The sequence below is a fragment of the Cherax quadricarinatus genome, chromosome 27, assembly GCF_038502225.1.
Source record: "Cherax quadricarinatus isolate ZL_2023a chromosome 27, ASM3850222v1, whole genome shotgun sequence".
NCBI classification, from domain to species: domain Eukaryota; kingdom Metazoa; phylum Arthropoda; class Malacostraca; order Decapoda; family Parastacidae; genus Cherax; species Cherax quadricarinatus.
Window position 1 is genome coordinate 18,295,999 of NC_091318.1, and position 15,471 is coordinate 18,311,469.

Consider the following 15,471-nt stretch of genomic DNA (forward strand, 5'->3'; position numbering starts at 1 on the left):
CATAGAACTCGTTTGGACAGTTAAGAGGTTAATTACTTTACCTAATAGAATACTCCACCTAATGACCATATGACCTGTTTCTGTAATACAAATCATTGATTTTATTAAATTTGATTGGATTATATTATACGTACATTGTTATGCTACAATTTTGTTACTATAATGCTTCTTATTTGAAATACTCATTTGTACTTCATGTTGTAATTTGTTTACTGTAATTTTTACCAAAAAATATATCACTGCTTAGTTAATCTTAAGTTACTTTTAACCCTGCCCATAATGCTCTGCATACAAGGGGCTTTTGGCATGTACACCCTATCATTATATTTCTTTGTACAACTATGTATCATGTCCAAATAAAAATAAATAAATAAAATAAACAGAGACAGCTAAAGTCAGTCAACCAGCCGGCTGGCCAGCCTGCTGAATACATATTACACATGCTCCAGAATTGCTTCTCTTTACTTAGGGCATAAGCTATTGGACATTCTGGCAGTATGACACTACCAGTGGTATCAGAAATGAAAGGATGTTGCACATATGTTGCACATGGGTTATTATAGAGGTTTTTGATATTTCCTTGACCACTTGTGGCCACATCCATCTCAAAACCACTAAACTCCGGGTCAACATCGCTTTCCTCTTAAAAGGGGAATGTTAATACGACATGACATCAGTGAATCCCTGGTGTTTGCCATGCTATTTGCTCTAGCTAGCACTCAATTGAACTGGTGCTCCCACAAGATACTAAGTGGTCCCAGAATTTTTTAATACTGCACACACCGAGTGTTAAGACTCATCCTATGCTGATCAGGCATCTCAGGCCAATCGTGCCAAATTTGGAGGCAGGAAAAATAAAATGTAGATCTACATTTGAAGTGCTAGTGGTACAAACAGAGATCCACATTTGGACAGTTTAAGGGTTAAGAGCTCTTCTTTAACAATGTTGCTGTGATGCTCTATTTGTGTGGGAGATGACAAAAGTTGTGTCGTCAGCAAAGAGAATAGGTCTAACCTGTTGCAACACATTTGGAAAGTCACTGATATACAAAAGGAAAAGTAGAGAGACAGAGACAGACAGAGACACACACAGAGAGAGACAGAGACAGACAGAGAGAGAGACAGAGACAGACGGACAGAGACAGACGGACAGACAGACACAGACTGAAGTTTTCAGGTAGTGTGTTACAGATTTTAGATTGTTTTATGCACACTGAGGTTTTGCAAAAACCTCAGTGTGGGGAGTATCAGAGATAGATGTGCCCATGTATTCTTGTGCTGTTCCTTAGAAAAACAAACTTCAAATTTAATCTGATAGTTCTTTAATATCTTTGTAAAGCAATCAACACATCTCTAGCATGTGACAGTACTATGGTGTTATTCAAAACAAAATTTTCTTACCGACATCTAAAATTCAAATAGTCTTAAGAATAAAATTTAGGAACATACCTTACAACATCCATTGAGCCAGCTCCAGCTTTGAAGAAATCCGTGTCATCAGCAATTTCAATATTTAAAATAGCCTTCCATGTATCTCTTAACTTGTTAGCTATTTCCTGTTCTTCTGCTGTCAGTTCTACTGTCTCAGTAGCTTCTGCTGCTGCACCATACTTAGAAGCGCTCATCATCTTACCATCAACACTTAAGCGAGCAACATTTAACTGCAGATACAGAAATACAATAGACTTAATCTTAGAAACTGCTATGCAGTTTATAATGCGACATAAGCTGGCAAAAAGCTCAAACCTTACATCATTTGAGTAAAACTGGGTAACTGCAGAGTTGTCTTCTTACAGGCAAGTCTGTAGTACTGTATTGCAATGAGATCTCTCAGCCCAGTTCTGATCAAGTTATGAAAAAAATTAGGCATGGTTTAATTTACACACAGAGCCATTACCCTACCTCAGCTTATTTCAGAGCCCAACCTTATTTGAGGTATACACAACATAAACCATAACAATTAACTAACACCCAGATTCTGTACCTATTTACTGATAGGCAAACATGAGTAACTGGTGTAGACACTTGCCCTTACGTCTTATCAAGCCTAACTTCTTTTAGCTGTAACACAAATGCTCTATTACTGAACTACAAGTCACTTGAGACTGAATGTTACCACACATTTCTTTATGAAATATGGTTAAAATATGAAGCTGATATCTCAGTGTGATCAGAAAGACAACATTTTAACACATTTTCTCTATGTACACTACTGCAAAATTGTGGCATATTTTCGATGAATACTCCATAAAATTTGACTAGCACGGTGCCATTTTTGGGGGGAAAACTTATAGCTCTGTGAGCTGGACAGCAGGATTTTTCCCCTCCATCTAATGGGCTTGCAGGCAGCCTGCCTGTGAGTCAGGCCACTGTGAGGAAGGCCTAACTTCCTCCCATCTCCCCATTCCCACTTCTCATTACCTAACAGAATACTCCATTCTACTGAATGCACAGCAACACAGAAAAAGACCATATGACCTGTCTTTGAAATACTCATTTGTGCTTAATTGTTAACTGTTTATAACAATGTTTACCACTGAATATATCATTGCTAAGTTAATCTTAAGTTAATTTTAAGCCTGCCCATAATGCTCTGCTTACAAGGGGTTTTGGCATGTTACACTTAACCACTGTATTTCCTTGTACTTCTATGTATCATGTTCAAATTAATAAATAAATAAATATTTATTTTTTATTAGCACACTAGCCGATTCCCACCAAGGCAGGGTGGCCCGAAAAAGAAAAACTTTCACCATCATTCACTCCATCACTGTCTTGCCAGAAGGGTGCTTTACACTACAGTTTTTAAACTACAACATTAACACCCCTCCTTCAGAGTGCAGGCCCTGTACTTCCCATCTCCAGGACTCAAGTCCGGCCTGCCAGTTTCCCTGAATCCCTTCATAAATGTTACTTTGCTCACACTCCAACAGCACGTCAAGTATTAAAAACCATTTGTCTCCATTCACTCCTATCAAACACGCTCATGCATGCCTGCTGGAAGTCCAAGCCCCTCGCACACTAAACCTCCTTTACCCCCTCCCTCCAACCTTTCCTAGGCCAACCCCTACCCCACCTTCCTTCCACTACAGACTGATACACTCTTGAAGTCATTCTGTTTCGCTCCATTCTCTCTACATGTCCAAACCACCTCAACAACCCTTCCTCAGCCCTCTGGACAACAGTTTTGGCAATCCCACACCTCCTCCTAACTTCCAAACTACGAATTCTCTGCATTATATTCACACCACACATTGCCCTCAGACATGACATCTCCACTGCCTCCAGCCTTCTCCTTGCTGCAACATTCATCACCCATGCTTCACACCCATATAAGAGCATTGGTAAAACTATACTCTTTCCTACATACTCTAACTTGAGCCTCACTATCCTCATAAAAACTCTTCACTGCTTTCAGTAACCTACCTCCTATACCATACACCTGCAACATCTGCCACATTGCCCCCTATCCACCCTGTCATACGCCTTTTCCAATTCCATAAATGCCACAAAAACCTCTTTAGCCTTATCTAAATACTGTTCACTTATATGTTAATTGTATTTACATTATTTCTTATGGGAAATATTACTTCAGTTTTCATACAAATCAGTTTTCAGCCAACATTCTTGAACAGATGAAAGACGAAAACTGGGGTTCCACTGTATTATAATAATGCAGTAGTCTGCATAACAGTAAATCTTTTATTTTTTATGTGAATAATAATTCAAAATGGAAAGCAAGTGTAATATAGGAAATGCCTGAGGAAATAACTAATGAACAGAGGAAATGTTTTAGTATCAATAATGTCTAGTTTTAAATTGGCAATATTTTAGTGTGAAATTTGTCAAATTACAAATTTGTGGTCACTATTGGGTAGGTGAAATAGTCAAATGGACGTTTTGTACTCAAATCGATGGAATGGATGTGGAAATTTATAGACCAAAAATTCCACCAACCTGATTCACTTGTACATAAGTTGATGCAGCAGTCATAGGAACACTTAACACCTACCCAAACAATGATACTAGCATTGAGATTGTAAGAATATGGAGAAATCATAAGTTTAACCCTTAAACGGTCCAAACGTATATATACGTTTACTCACGCAGCGCCCCGAATATTTTGAAAAAAAAAAAAAAAATTATAGAAAAAAAGCACATTTTATAAGTGTTTTAGAATAAAAAAAAATTAGGCTCAGTACTTAGAGATATGAGGCAGAGAAGTTGGCACTGGATGCTCATGTGATGGCAACATGGAGTCCTGCTGCTTGCAGAAGTGTTGCCGATATACCTTTTTTCTATTTTTCATATTATTTTATATAATTTTTACTTTCTGATAATTTACAATTTATAGTAGTTCTTGTCATTTCATAACCAATCTTTCTTCTGACACTAGTATTAAGTACTGAAATTGTACTCAAATTGTCACAAACACACTGACAGGTGGACATTTACACCTGCCTTGGAATATATACAAAGTATTTATTGGTCCCAGGAATGTTTTGGATATGTGGAAGTATATAATAATAATAAAGGAGAGAGGAGGGAGGAGGAGGGAGGAGGGAGGAGGAGGGAGGAGGTGGAGGAGAATACGTAATAATAATAATAGGTAATACTGTAATAAGTTCCCTTGAAGCATGAAAAATAAAGTCCACCCCTGACAGTGACATGATGAGATAACATCTGATAAGAGCTGAAGTTTGATGAGCATACACGAGGGTGGGGGAGGGTGCAGCTGATATGAAAAGATTAGAGGTGACATTTGATGAGCATCACCCTCCCTCTGTTTTCATTGGTACACAAACATTTCTGTCTGTCAAGCTCCCTGTCTATCCGTCTAGCTCTCTGTCTCAGAGAGCCACAAGACTGCGTCATCACCTTTACTCACATCTTCAAGTAGAGTATAGCACTTTGTCTGGATTTTTTGGGTTATCCTAGGTAATTTATACTACGTATACTTGTATTTGTATACTTGTGAGACAGAGATAGACAGAGAGACCCACAAAGGCAGAGACGGATAGAGACAGAGACAGATACACAGACAGACAGACAGAGATAAACAGAGATAGACAGAGAGAGATAGACAGATCGACAGACCCTAAACTTGAGGTTAACATCACTTTCCTCTTAAAATGGGAGTGTTAATATGACATTACATCAGTGAATCCTTGGTGATTGCCGCACTGTTTGCTCTAGATGGTGCTCAATTTAACTGGCGCTCCCACAAGGTACTAAGTGGTCCCAGATTTTTTTAATACTGTGCACACCAAGTGTTAAGACCCATTCTATGCTGACCAGGCATCTCAGGCCAATCGTGCCAAATTTGTATCTTTATATGTGTATGCTTCTAAACTGTTGTATTCTGAGCACCTCTGCAAAAACAGTGATGGCGTGCGAGTGTGGTGAAAGTGTTGAATGATGATGAAAGTATTTTCTTTTTTGGGATTTTCTTTCTTTTTTTTTGGGTCACCCTGCCTCGGTGCCGCCCGGTTTACCAGAGCCTCCGCGGTAACATCCAAGCATACACTCGGAATATTTCGACTGGAAAATAAGTGACCATGGGCCCCAAGGCTTCTAGTGCCAACCCTGTGTAAAAAGGGTGAGAATTAGTATGGAAAAAAAAATTTTGAAAAAAAATGCCAGTTGTACGCCTACTTCAAAGATTAAGGAAATGTGTGCACAGTGGGTTGAACTGCAAACCTTTATAGATGAAAATCACCCTGACACAGCTGTTGCAAGCCGTGCTGGTGACTATTTCAATGACAATGTTGTGGCCCATTTTAGACAAATCGTAAAGGAACGGGAGGTACAGAGCTCTATGGACAGATTTGTTGTGCGACAGAGGTCCAGTGACTCTCAAGCTGGTCCTAGTGGCATTAAAAGAAGAAGGGAAGTAACCCCGGAAAAGGACTTGCTACCTCAAGTCGTAATGGAAGGGGATTCCCCTTCTAAACAGTAAGAAGATAATGCTCTCCCCTCCTCCCATCCCATCAATCATCACCAGATCTTCAATAAAAGTAAGTGTCATGTAATTGTGCATGCCTTTTTCAGTTTGTGTGTATTAAAATTAACATTTCATGTGGTAAAAAAAAATTTTTTTCATACTTTTGGGCGTCTTGCACGGATTAATTTTATTTCCATTATTTCTTATGGGGAAAATTCATTCGCATAACGATTATTTCGCATAACAATTATCCCTCTTGCACGGATTAAAATCGTTAACCGGGGGTCCACTGTATACTGATTGATAGATTCATGTTTAAGAATGAATTAAATAGGTTTAAATTGTCAGTAACTAATATTAGAATTAATAATGTACCCTTAGACCTTAATATAAGGTTATATTAGGTGATGAGATTAGATATAATGCTAACTAGCAACCCCATCCTTGAACTGAGGCATGACAGTGTCTAGCAGAGGTAGACCCCTCCTCCTGGCATGGACACAGGTGGTGACAACAACATATTAGGAGCTCTTAGCTCAGCGTCTCATGTGTCTTTAAAAAATACTACCAAGAAATCATTCAAGAGAACTCCATTCACCTCTTCCCAGGTCCCATAGCAAGACAATCTGTTGCATTTCTCAGGGTATTTGTTGGACAATGGTATTTTGAGGAAGGTAAAGATTTGAGCTGAGGTTACGTGTGGGCACATGCCTAAACACAAGTGAGTGAGACTGATGAGTAACTCCCCTAAGTATCAGTCCAGAAGTTAGTATCCCACTGCCTCCAAAAATATTAATTAGGGAATACCCATTGAATTCAGGGACCCTCAAGGTGCAGGTTGGGGATATTAACACCACTTGAATATTTACAGGAATCATCCTGTGCACATGGCATCTTAGAGTAAGAGGTCACAGAAACTTAGATTAGCCTGTGAGGATCACGGGGTTTCTAGGTGGATTCCACAATAACGTAAGTCCAATCTAGTCTGTAAAGGCACATAAGAATTTCCGACATTTTTAATACGTACTTTTAAAAGAAGTGTATCTCAAGGGTCACTTGAGAACAAGACTCAAGGAGTTTTATACTGTCAACAGCTATTGCATGTGTGGGCATCTCAAGTTCCACAATGGAAGACATACTAGTGAAAACACTAAGTTTGGTTGACTGGAACAATGGAATTGGCCTAAAATAGGACTCAAAGTGGGCGAAATTGCTGATGCGTAAATATTGCCGAGACTACTAACATCATTTTGTACTTTTGGTTTCAATACGTTTGGAAAAAGATTCTCTATCATTTCATATATATGTATTTTTTTTTTTTTTTTAATTCTTGGACCCTGAGAGCAATTTTCTGATCAGAGGTCTGGACCCTGAAAGGGTTAAGGTAGATGGAGGTGGGAGAGATTTTTTTATATACATGTACCAGATGCAAGCAGTGGTAGACAATGACAAGAGTGTAAATATCACATCTATAATTCTTTACCAATCTCTGCCTGCTTGGTTGCTTGGCTGGCTGCCCACCACCCTCCTTCCCTTTTCTTCCCACTTTGCCTATGCACAAGTCTCTGAATAATAGGCTTACTCTGCTAATGGGTGCCAATGCCTCTGGAGATTTCAAGCTGAAGCTTATACTTATCACTCAGAAAACCCCCAGTGTTTAAACAGAGTATCCAAGAGTAGGTTGGGTGTGTTCTGACCTTTTGAAATGAATTACCATAAAACCATGAGTGTTGAGATGTGATACATCTTGAATGGATTAACACCATAATTCAAGGGACCACTGTATTAACATTAATATACGTACATTCATCAATACTTAAACTTTTCCAGTATTACCTTTTTTCCATCTGACCCAGTCAAAAGAAGTCCATCCTTGTGAATGATGCCTGGTGTGGCAAGTCCTTCAATTTCAACTTCCTGCCCCTCCACCAGAGAGTCGGTGAACATCTTTGAGCCAAACACTTTTACCTGAGTAGACCAAAAGTGGTAAAAATTCAAGAAAAACTAAATTTCATGCATCAGAATTCTATCGTCATCTAAATTCATCATAAATTCATGCCTACAGAAATCATTAACCTATACAGCAACTGCCAAGGGATGTACATCCATCCTGCCAAGTGAGTGTAAAACAAAAGCCTGTAATTGTTTTACATAATGGTAGGATTGCTGGTGTCATTTTTCTGTCTCATAAGCATGCAAGATTTCAGGTACATCTTGCTACTTCTTCTTACACTTAGGTCACACTACACTTGCATGTATAAGCATACACACACACACACACACACACACCCAGAAGGGTTTTCTTCTGTTTTCTTGCTAGTTCTTGTTCTTGTATATTTCCTCTTATCTCCATAAGGAAGTGAAACAGAATTCTTCCTCCATAAGCCATGTGTGTCGTAAGGGGTGACTAAAATGCTGAGAGAAAGGGGCCAGTAACTTCTCCTCTTGTATATATTACTAAATTTTAAAGGAGAAACTTTCATTTTTACTTTTGGGTCACCCTGCCTTAGTTGGATAAGACTGGTATGTTGAAAGAAGAAATCATTAAATACCTCATTAGATCTAAAAGAATGACAAATTTACCTAGAGTACTGTATAAATTGTGAATTTAGATGGTATTTATTAAATGTACATTGACCACCTAAAAATGAATATAAAAACTGCAATGGCATCTAAAGTTTGGTCTTGCATTATCAATAATTATGTATATGCAAGTGTCCTCTGTATACATCCCTACCAACAGCAGTCATAGATGTGATAAATGGTTTGAAAACTGATAAGCTGAAGATTGACACACTTATGCAACATATGGGAATCTTTATTAAGGAAACGTTTTGCCACACAGTGGCTTCTTCAGTCCGATACAAAGCAGAGAGGGGGGTAAGGAGAGGAGTTTGAGGTAATCAGTCCCTCAGCCTGGAATCAATGTGTTCAGACCATTGCTCTTGTAGAAAGTACAGCATATGGCCAGAGAAGTGGCTTATATATACGTATACTGTAGTCACGTGAGTCGAAGGAGGAGGAGGCGTCATTACAGTGGAATCATCCACTAGTGTAAGTAGGTCTTCGTCCAAAGGTTGGACAAGTATTGAAGAATTCCTTGTATCAAGTTCCCATGATGTTGCAGTGTCTGACCCCTCTCTGCTTTGTATTGGACTGAATTAGTGTGGCAAACATTTCCTTAATAAAGCTTACCATATACTGCATAAGTCTCTCAATCTTCAACTTGTTGGTTTTCAAACCATTTATCACATCTGTCAGACACTGCAACATCATGGGAACTTGATACAAGGAATTTTTCAATACTTGTCCAACCTTTGGATGAAGACCTACTTACACTAGTGGATGATTCCACTGTGATCCCACCTTATCCTGCTTCAACTCACCTGTCTCCAGCCATCTGCTGTACTTTCTACAAGAGTGATGGACTGAACACATCAATTCTAGGCTGAGGGACTGATTACCTCAAACTCCTCCACTCCTTACCCCTCTCTGCTTTGTATTGGACTGATGAAGCCACTGTATGGCAAAATGTTTCCTTAATAAAGATTCCCAAATGCTGCACAAGTCTCTCAATCTTCAGCAGTCACAGAGTTTATCATAAAACATCACAAGACTAACCAACCTCCTTCCCATCCATGATCATCCATGCTCCAGGAGAAGAATCTAAACCTCGGATGAAGTTATGAATATTTTCAGCAGGCTGGTCCCAATTGATTTTGCACAGTTCATGTTTGTTGAGCATAGGATCATATGTAGCTCCTTCTGTTGGTTGAGGGATCACTGGAGCATTACCATTTACTACCATGCAAACTGCTTCTGCCTAAAAAAAAAAAAAAAAGGAAAAAGCTTAGAAATAAGTTTTTTTTTCTTTTCACAAGTCGGGGGCCATCTCCCAAAAAGAAAGAAAATCCCAAAAATGAAAATACTTTCATCATCATTCAACACTCACCTCACTCACACATAATCACAGTTTTTGCAGAGGTGCTCAAAATACAACAGTTTAGAAGCATATACGTATAAAGTTACACAACATATCCCTCCAAACTGCCAATATCTCAAACCCCTCCTTTAAAGTGCAGGCATTGTACTTCCCATTTCCAGGACTCAAGTCTGGCCATATAAAAATAACTGGTTTCCCTGAATCTCTTCACTAAATATTACCCTGCTCACACTCCAACAGCTTGTCAGGTCCCAAATACCATTCGTCTCCATTCGCTCCTCTCTAACACGCTCATGCACGCTTGCTGGAAGTCCAAGCCCCTTGCCCACAAAACCTCCTTTACCCCCTCCCTTAAACCTTTTTGAGGATGACCCCTACCCTGCCTTCCTTCCCCTACAGATTTATATGCTCTCCATGTCATTTTACTTTGATCCATTCTCTCTAGATGATCAAACCACCTCAACAACTCCTCTTCAGCCTTCTAACTAATATTTCTATTAACTCCACACCTAATTTCCACACTCCGAATTTTCTGTATAATATTTACACCACACATAGCCCTTAGACAGGACATCTCCATTGCCTCCAACCGTTTCCTCTCTGCAGCATATACAACCCAAGCTTCACACCCATATAAGAGTGTTGATACTACTATACTTTCATACATTCCCTTCTTTGCCTCCATAGATAGCGTTTTTTGTCTCCACATATACCTCAAGGCAACACTCACCTTTTTTTCTTCATCAATTGTATGATTAACCTCATCCTTCATAAACCCATCTGCTGACACATCAACTCCCAAATATCTGAAGACATTCACTTCTTCCATACTACTCCTCTCCAATTTCATATCCAATTTTTCTTTATCTAAATCATTTGATACCCTCATCACCTTACTCTTTTCTATGTTCGCTTTCAACTTTCTACCTTTACACACTCTCACAAACTCGTTCACTAACCTTTGCAAATTTTCTTTAGAATCTCCCGTAAGCACAGTATCATCAGCAAAAAGTAGCTGTCAATTCCCATTTTGTATTTGATTCCCCATAATTTAATCCCACCCCTCTCCCCAACACCCTAGCATTTACTTCTCTTACAACCCTATCTATAAATATATTAAAGAACCATGGTGACATTACACATCCCTGTCTAAGACCTACTTTTACCGGGAAGTATTCTCCCTCTCTTCTACACACCCTAACCTGAGCCTCACTATCCTCATAAAAACTCTTTACAGCATTTAGTAACTTACTACCTATTCCATATATGTACTTACAACATCTGCCACATTGCTCCCCTATCCACTATCATATGCCTTTTCTAAAAACATAAATGCATTGAAAACTTCCCTACCTTTATCTAAATACTGTTCACATGTATGTTTCAATGTAAACACTTGATCTACACATCCCCTACCCACTCTAAAACCTCCTTGCTCATCCACAATCCTACATTCTGTCTTACCTTTAATTCTTTCAATAATAACCCTACTGTACACTTTTCCTGGTATACTCAGTAAACTTATTCCTCTATAATTTTTACAATCTCTTTTGTCCCCCTTCCCTCTATATAAAAGAACTATACATGCTCTCTGCCAACCCCTAAGTATGTTCTCCTCTTTCATACATTTATTAAACAAAAATACCAACTACTCTAACACTATATCCCCCCTGCTTTTAACATTTCTCTCAAGATCCCATCAGTTCCAGCTGCTTTATCCCCTTTCATTCTACATAAAGCCTCATGCACTTCCCCCACACTCACATCCTGCTCTTCTTCACTCCTAAAAGATGGTATACCTCCTTGGCCAATGCATGAAATTATCACCTCCCTTTCTTCTTCGACATTTAAAAGTTCCTCAAAATATTCCCGCCATCTACCCAATACCTCCATCTCCCCATTTACTAACTCCCCTACTCTGTTTTTAACTGACAAATCGATTCATTCCCAAGGCTTTCTTAACTTGTTTAACTCACCTTTGATATACCTTTATACCTTTGAAGAGTTTCGAGAGTTTATCTACTCTCTGAGCCTGGCCATGGGCCAGGCTCGTCTGGTGCTTGCCTGGTCAACCAGGCTGTTGCTTATAGGCCCACTGCCCCACATATCCATCACAGCCTGGTTGATCTGGCACCTGGTGAAGATACTTGTCCAGTTTCCTTTTGAAGGCTTCTACACTTGTTCAAGCAGTGTTTCTGATATCTTCTGGTAAGATGTTGAAAAGTCTAGGACCCCGGATGTTGATACAGTGTTCCCTTATTGTCCCCACCGCACCCCTGCTCCTCACTGGGTTTATTTTACACTTCCTCCCATATCTCTCACTCCAGTATGTTATGGCAGTGTGCAGATTTGGGGACCAAGCCCTCGAATACCTTCCAGGTATATATTATCATGTACCTCTCTCTCCTCCGCTCCAATGAGTACATGTTCTTATTTTCATTAAAATGTCTTGACAGTGCCTCTCCCACTATCTGCTCTTCTTTTGCACTCTCTCACCACTCTTCACCTTTCTTTTACTCTCCATTTACTCTGCTCTTCTTACAACACTTCTGCTTTGTAAAAACCTCTCATAAGCTACCTTTTTCTCTTTTATCACACCCTTTGCTTCATTATTCCACCAATCATTCCTCTTTCCTCCTGCACCCACCCTCCTATAACCACAAACTTTAGCCCCACATTCTAATATTGCATTTTTAATTAAAACTATTCCAACCCTCTTCAACCCCCCCTCCCCTACTCATACTTGTACTAGCCCACCTTTCTGCTAATAGTTGCTTATATCAAAAATCAGACTAAATGTATATTTAACAAATTCCAGCAGAATAGGTTACAATATTACAACTTTGACATAGCTGTCATGAAGATATATTTTTTCTAATTATTCCTGCTGAAAACCTTGTTACAGTGTATGGGTGTCAAATGCATGAAGTATTAGAACACCTTTCCTCACTAGCAGTTACTGTGATAGAATGTGTAACTTTTTATTATCAGGAACATTTTATACAATACAATACCTACTTTAAAATTTCTGTCATCAGTGGAGACTTGTTTTTCTATTCAGTGCTTTGGTCTAACATAAAAAACTGCTGCTGCATGACAGTTTAATACAGCAGAACCCCGGTTTTCATACTAAATCTGTTCCAGAAAGTCATTCTAAATCCAAAACGTAAGAAAACTGAAGCAATATTTTCCATAAGAAATAATGTAAATACAATTAATCTGTTCCAGACGCCCAAAAATATTAACGAAAAATACATCTTTTAAAGAATAACTATAGTTTTACATACAGGAAAAAAGTGATAAATAAACATTGCATACCTTTATTGAAGACTCTTGTTGGTATATGGAAAACAGGGAGGAGGGGAGAGGGAGGACTGATTATTGTTTGGAAGGGGAATCCCCCTCCATAAGGACTGGCTATTAAAGCCCTCTCTGGGGTTACTTCCTTTCTTTGTCTTTTACTGGCACTAGGACCAGCTTGAGAATCACTGCAGCTATGTCACACAAAAAAAACTGTCCAGAGAGGTCTGTTTCTGGAGTCTTTTGTATTTGCCTGAAGTGGGACAAGGTTTTGTCACTGAACATGTTGCAGATATGGCTTGTTTCAGCTTGGTCAGGGTGATATTTCTCTACAAAACTTTGCAACTCACTCCACTTTGCACATATGTCACTGAAGATGGCACATTCTCCCCTCTCTCTTCCTCCTCTGAAGCAATTTCCTCAGCTGTAATCTGTTGCAGATGTAGATGAAGGTCTTGCAGCTCTTCAGTGGTCAGCTCTTCCCTGTGGTCTTCCACCAACTCTTCCACATCCTGGCCACTCACATCCAACCCCATGGACTTCCCCAAAGACATTACATTCCACAACAGGCATAGGGTTGACAGGGTCAGCCTCAAACCCTTCAAAATCTTTGTCGAGGACACATTCTGGCCACAATTTCCTCCAAGCAGAGTCAAAAGTCCTGAGGTCACTTCCTGCCAAACCTTACCTATAAGGCTTATGCAATGGAGGATACTGAAGTGATTCCTCCAGAACACTCTTAGGGTCACTTCAAAGCACCTTTGAAACATTGCTTGGTGTAGAGTTTTTTGAAATTAGAAATGACCTGCTGGTCCATGGGCTGGATGAGAGGAGTGGTGTTAGGAAGCAAGAACTTCACTGTTACAAAACTGAAGTCCCTATACAATTAGTCTTCCAAGTCTGGAGGATGAGCAGGAGCATTGTCAAGTACCAGGAGGCACTTGAATGGTAATTTATTTTCCAGGAGGTATTTTTTTCACATGTGGGTCAAACACCTCACAGACCCAGTCAATGAAAATTTGCCTCGTGACCCATGCCTTATTATTAGCTTTCCACATCACACACAATTTACTCTTGATGACATTGTTTTTCTTGAACACTCTGGGATTTTCATAGTGATTCACCAGTAAAGGCTTCACTTTGAAATCTCCACTAGCGTTACCACAGATTAAGAGAGTTAGCCTATCCTTCACAGACTTGTGTTCTGGTAGTGCCTTTTCCTCCTGAGTGATGTAGGTCCCCTTCGGCATTTTCTTCCAAAAGAGGCCTGTTTCATCACAAATGAACACTTGTTGGGGGACGAATTCTTCAGCCTCTAATCCTTGAATTCATGCACGAATTCTTCAGCCACACATTTGTCTGAACTTGCAGCCTCACCATGCCTTACAACACTGTGTATGCCACTATGCTTCTTGAATCTGTCAAAACAGCCTCTGCTGGCGTGAAATTCACAAACAGCAGCACTCGTTCCAGGCATTTTCTTTATGAGATCCACATGCAACTGCCGTGCCTTTTCGCAAATGATCGACTCCACAACACTATCTCCTGCTAACTGTTTTTCATTGATCCACACCAACAACAACTCCACATCTTCGATTGTTTGTGATCTCTGTTTCATTAGCACATTTACCCCTTTTGCAACTTTAGCTTCCTTGATTTCTACTTTCTTTGCCAGAATGGAACAGATTGTTGATTTCGACTTCCCATACATCCTGGCAAGCTCGGCTAAATGTACGCCACTTTCGTATTTTTCTATAATCTCTTTCTTGAATTCTATCGTGTTTCTCACATTCTTTACCAAAGGGCTGGCACTAGGAACTTTCTTTGGACCCATGGTGGCTTATTTTGCAGTCGCACTAAATAGTTAAATACCAAAAACAATGGATTATTACAATATGTTTTGGAACATGCTAATTAATGCTCACTCGACCAGTGAAAGAAGCAAACTGAGACGTGTATGCATGCATGAGTGGCAGTGCCCCCAGGCGGGCGGACAGGTATGATATGTAGAATTTCCAGATCGAGGTCCAATATCCGGAACAAAATTGTGGCCAAAAAAGGATTCTAAATCCAAAACATGTGATATTCGGTATGTACGAAAACTGGAGTTCCATTGTACGTACCTTTATCATGCACACCGTACCCATCTTGTGGGCAGTAGTTAAAAGATTACAGATACACATGAGTCAAGGGATTGGGCCCCCAAATTTGTTATCTAAGCAAGCTAGAGTAACAGGTAACATTTCAAAGAATCTGATATTTCATTTCCTTGCTTCAATCCTGC

The 15,471-nt window shown here is 39.5% G+C and overlaps 1 protein-coding gene across 1 annotated transcript in view; it reads right to left on the reverse strand.

The window, feature by feature from the left end:
* LOC128688023 (cytosolic 10-formyltetrahydrofolate dehydrogenase-like) overlaps positions 1-15,471 on the reverse strand; it is a 61,971-nt gene that overhangs the window by 27,591 nt on the left and 18,909 nt on the right. Inside the window, exons 5-7 of the mRNA XM_070089059.1 lie at positions 9,570-9,767; positions 7,781-7,912; positions 1,450-1,661 (exon numbers count right to left, since the gene is read on the reverse strand). Of these exons, the coding sequence (XP_069945160.1) occupies positions 1,450-1,661; positions 7,781-7,912; positions 9,570-9,767 (542 nt within the window). The remainder of the gene's footprint in view (positions 1-1,449; positions 1,662-7,780; positions 7,913-9,569; positions 9,768-15,471) is intronic.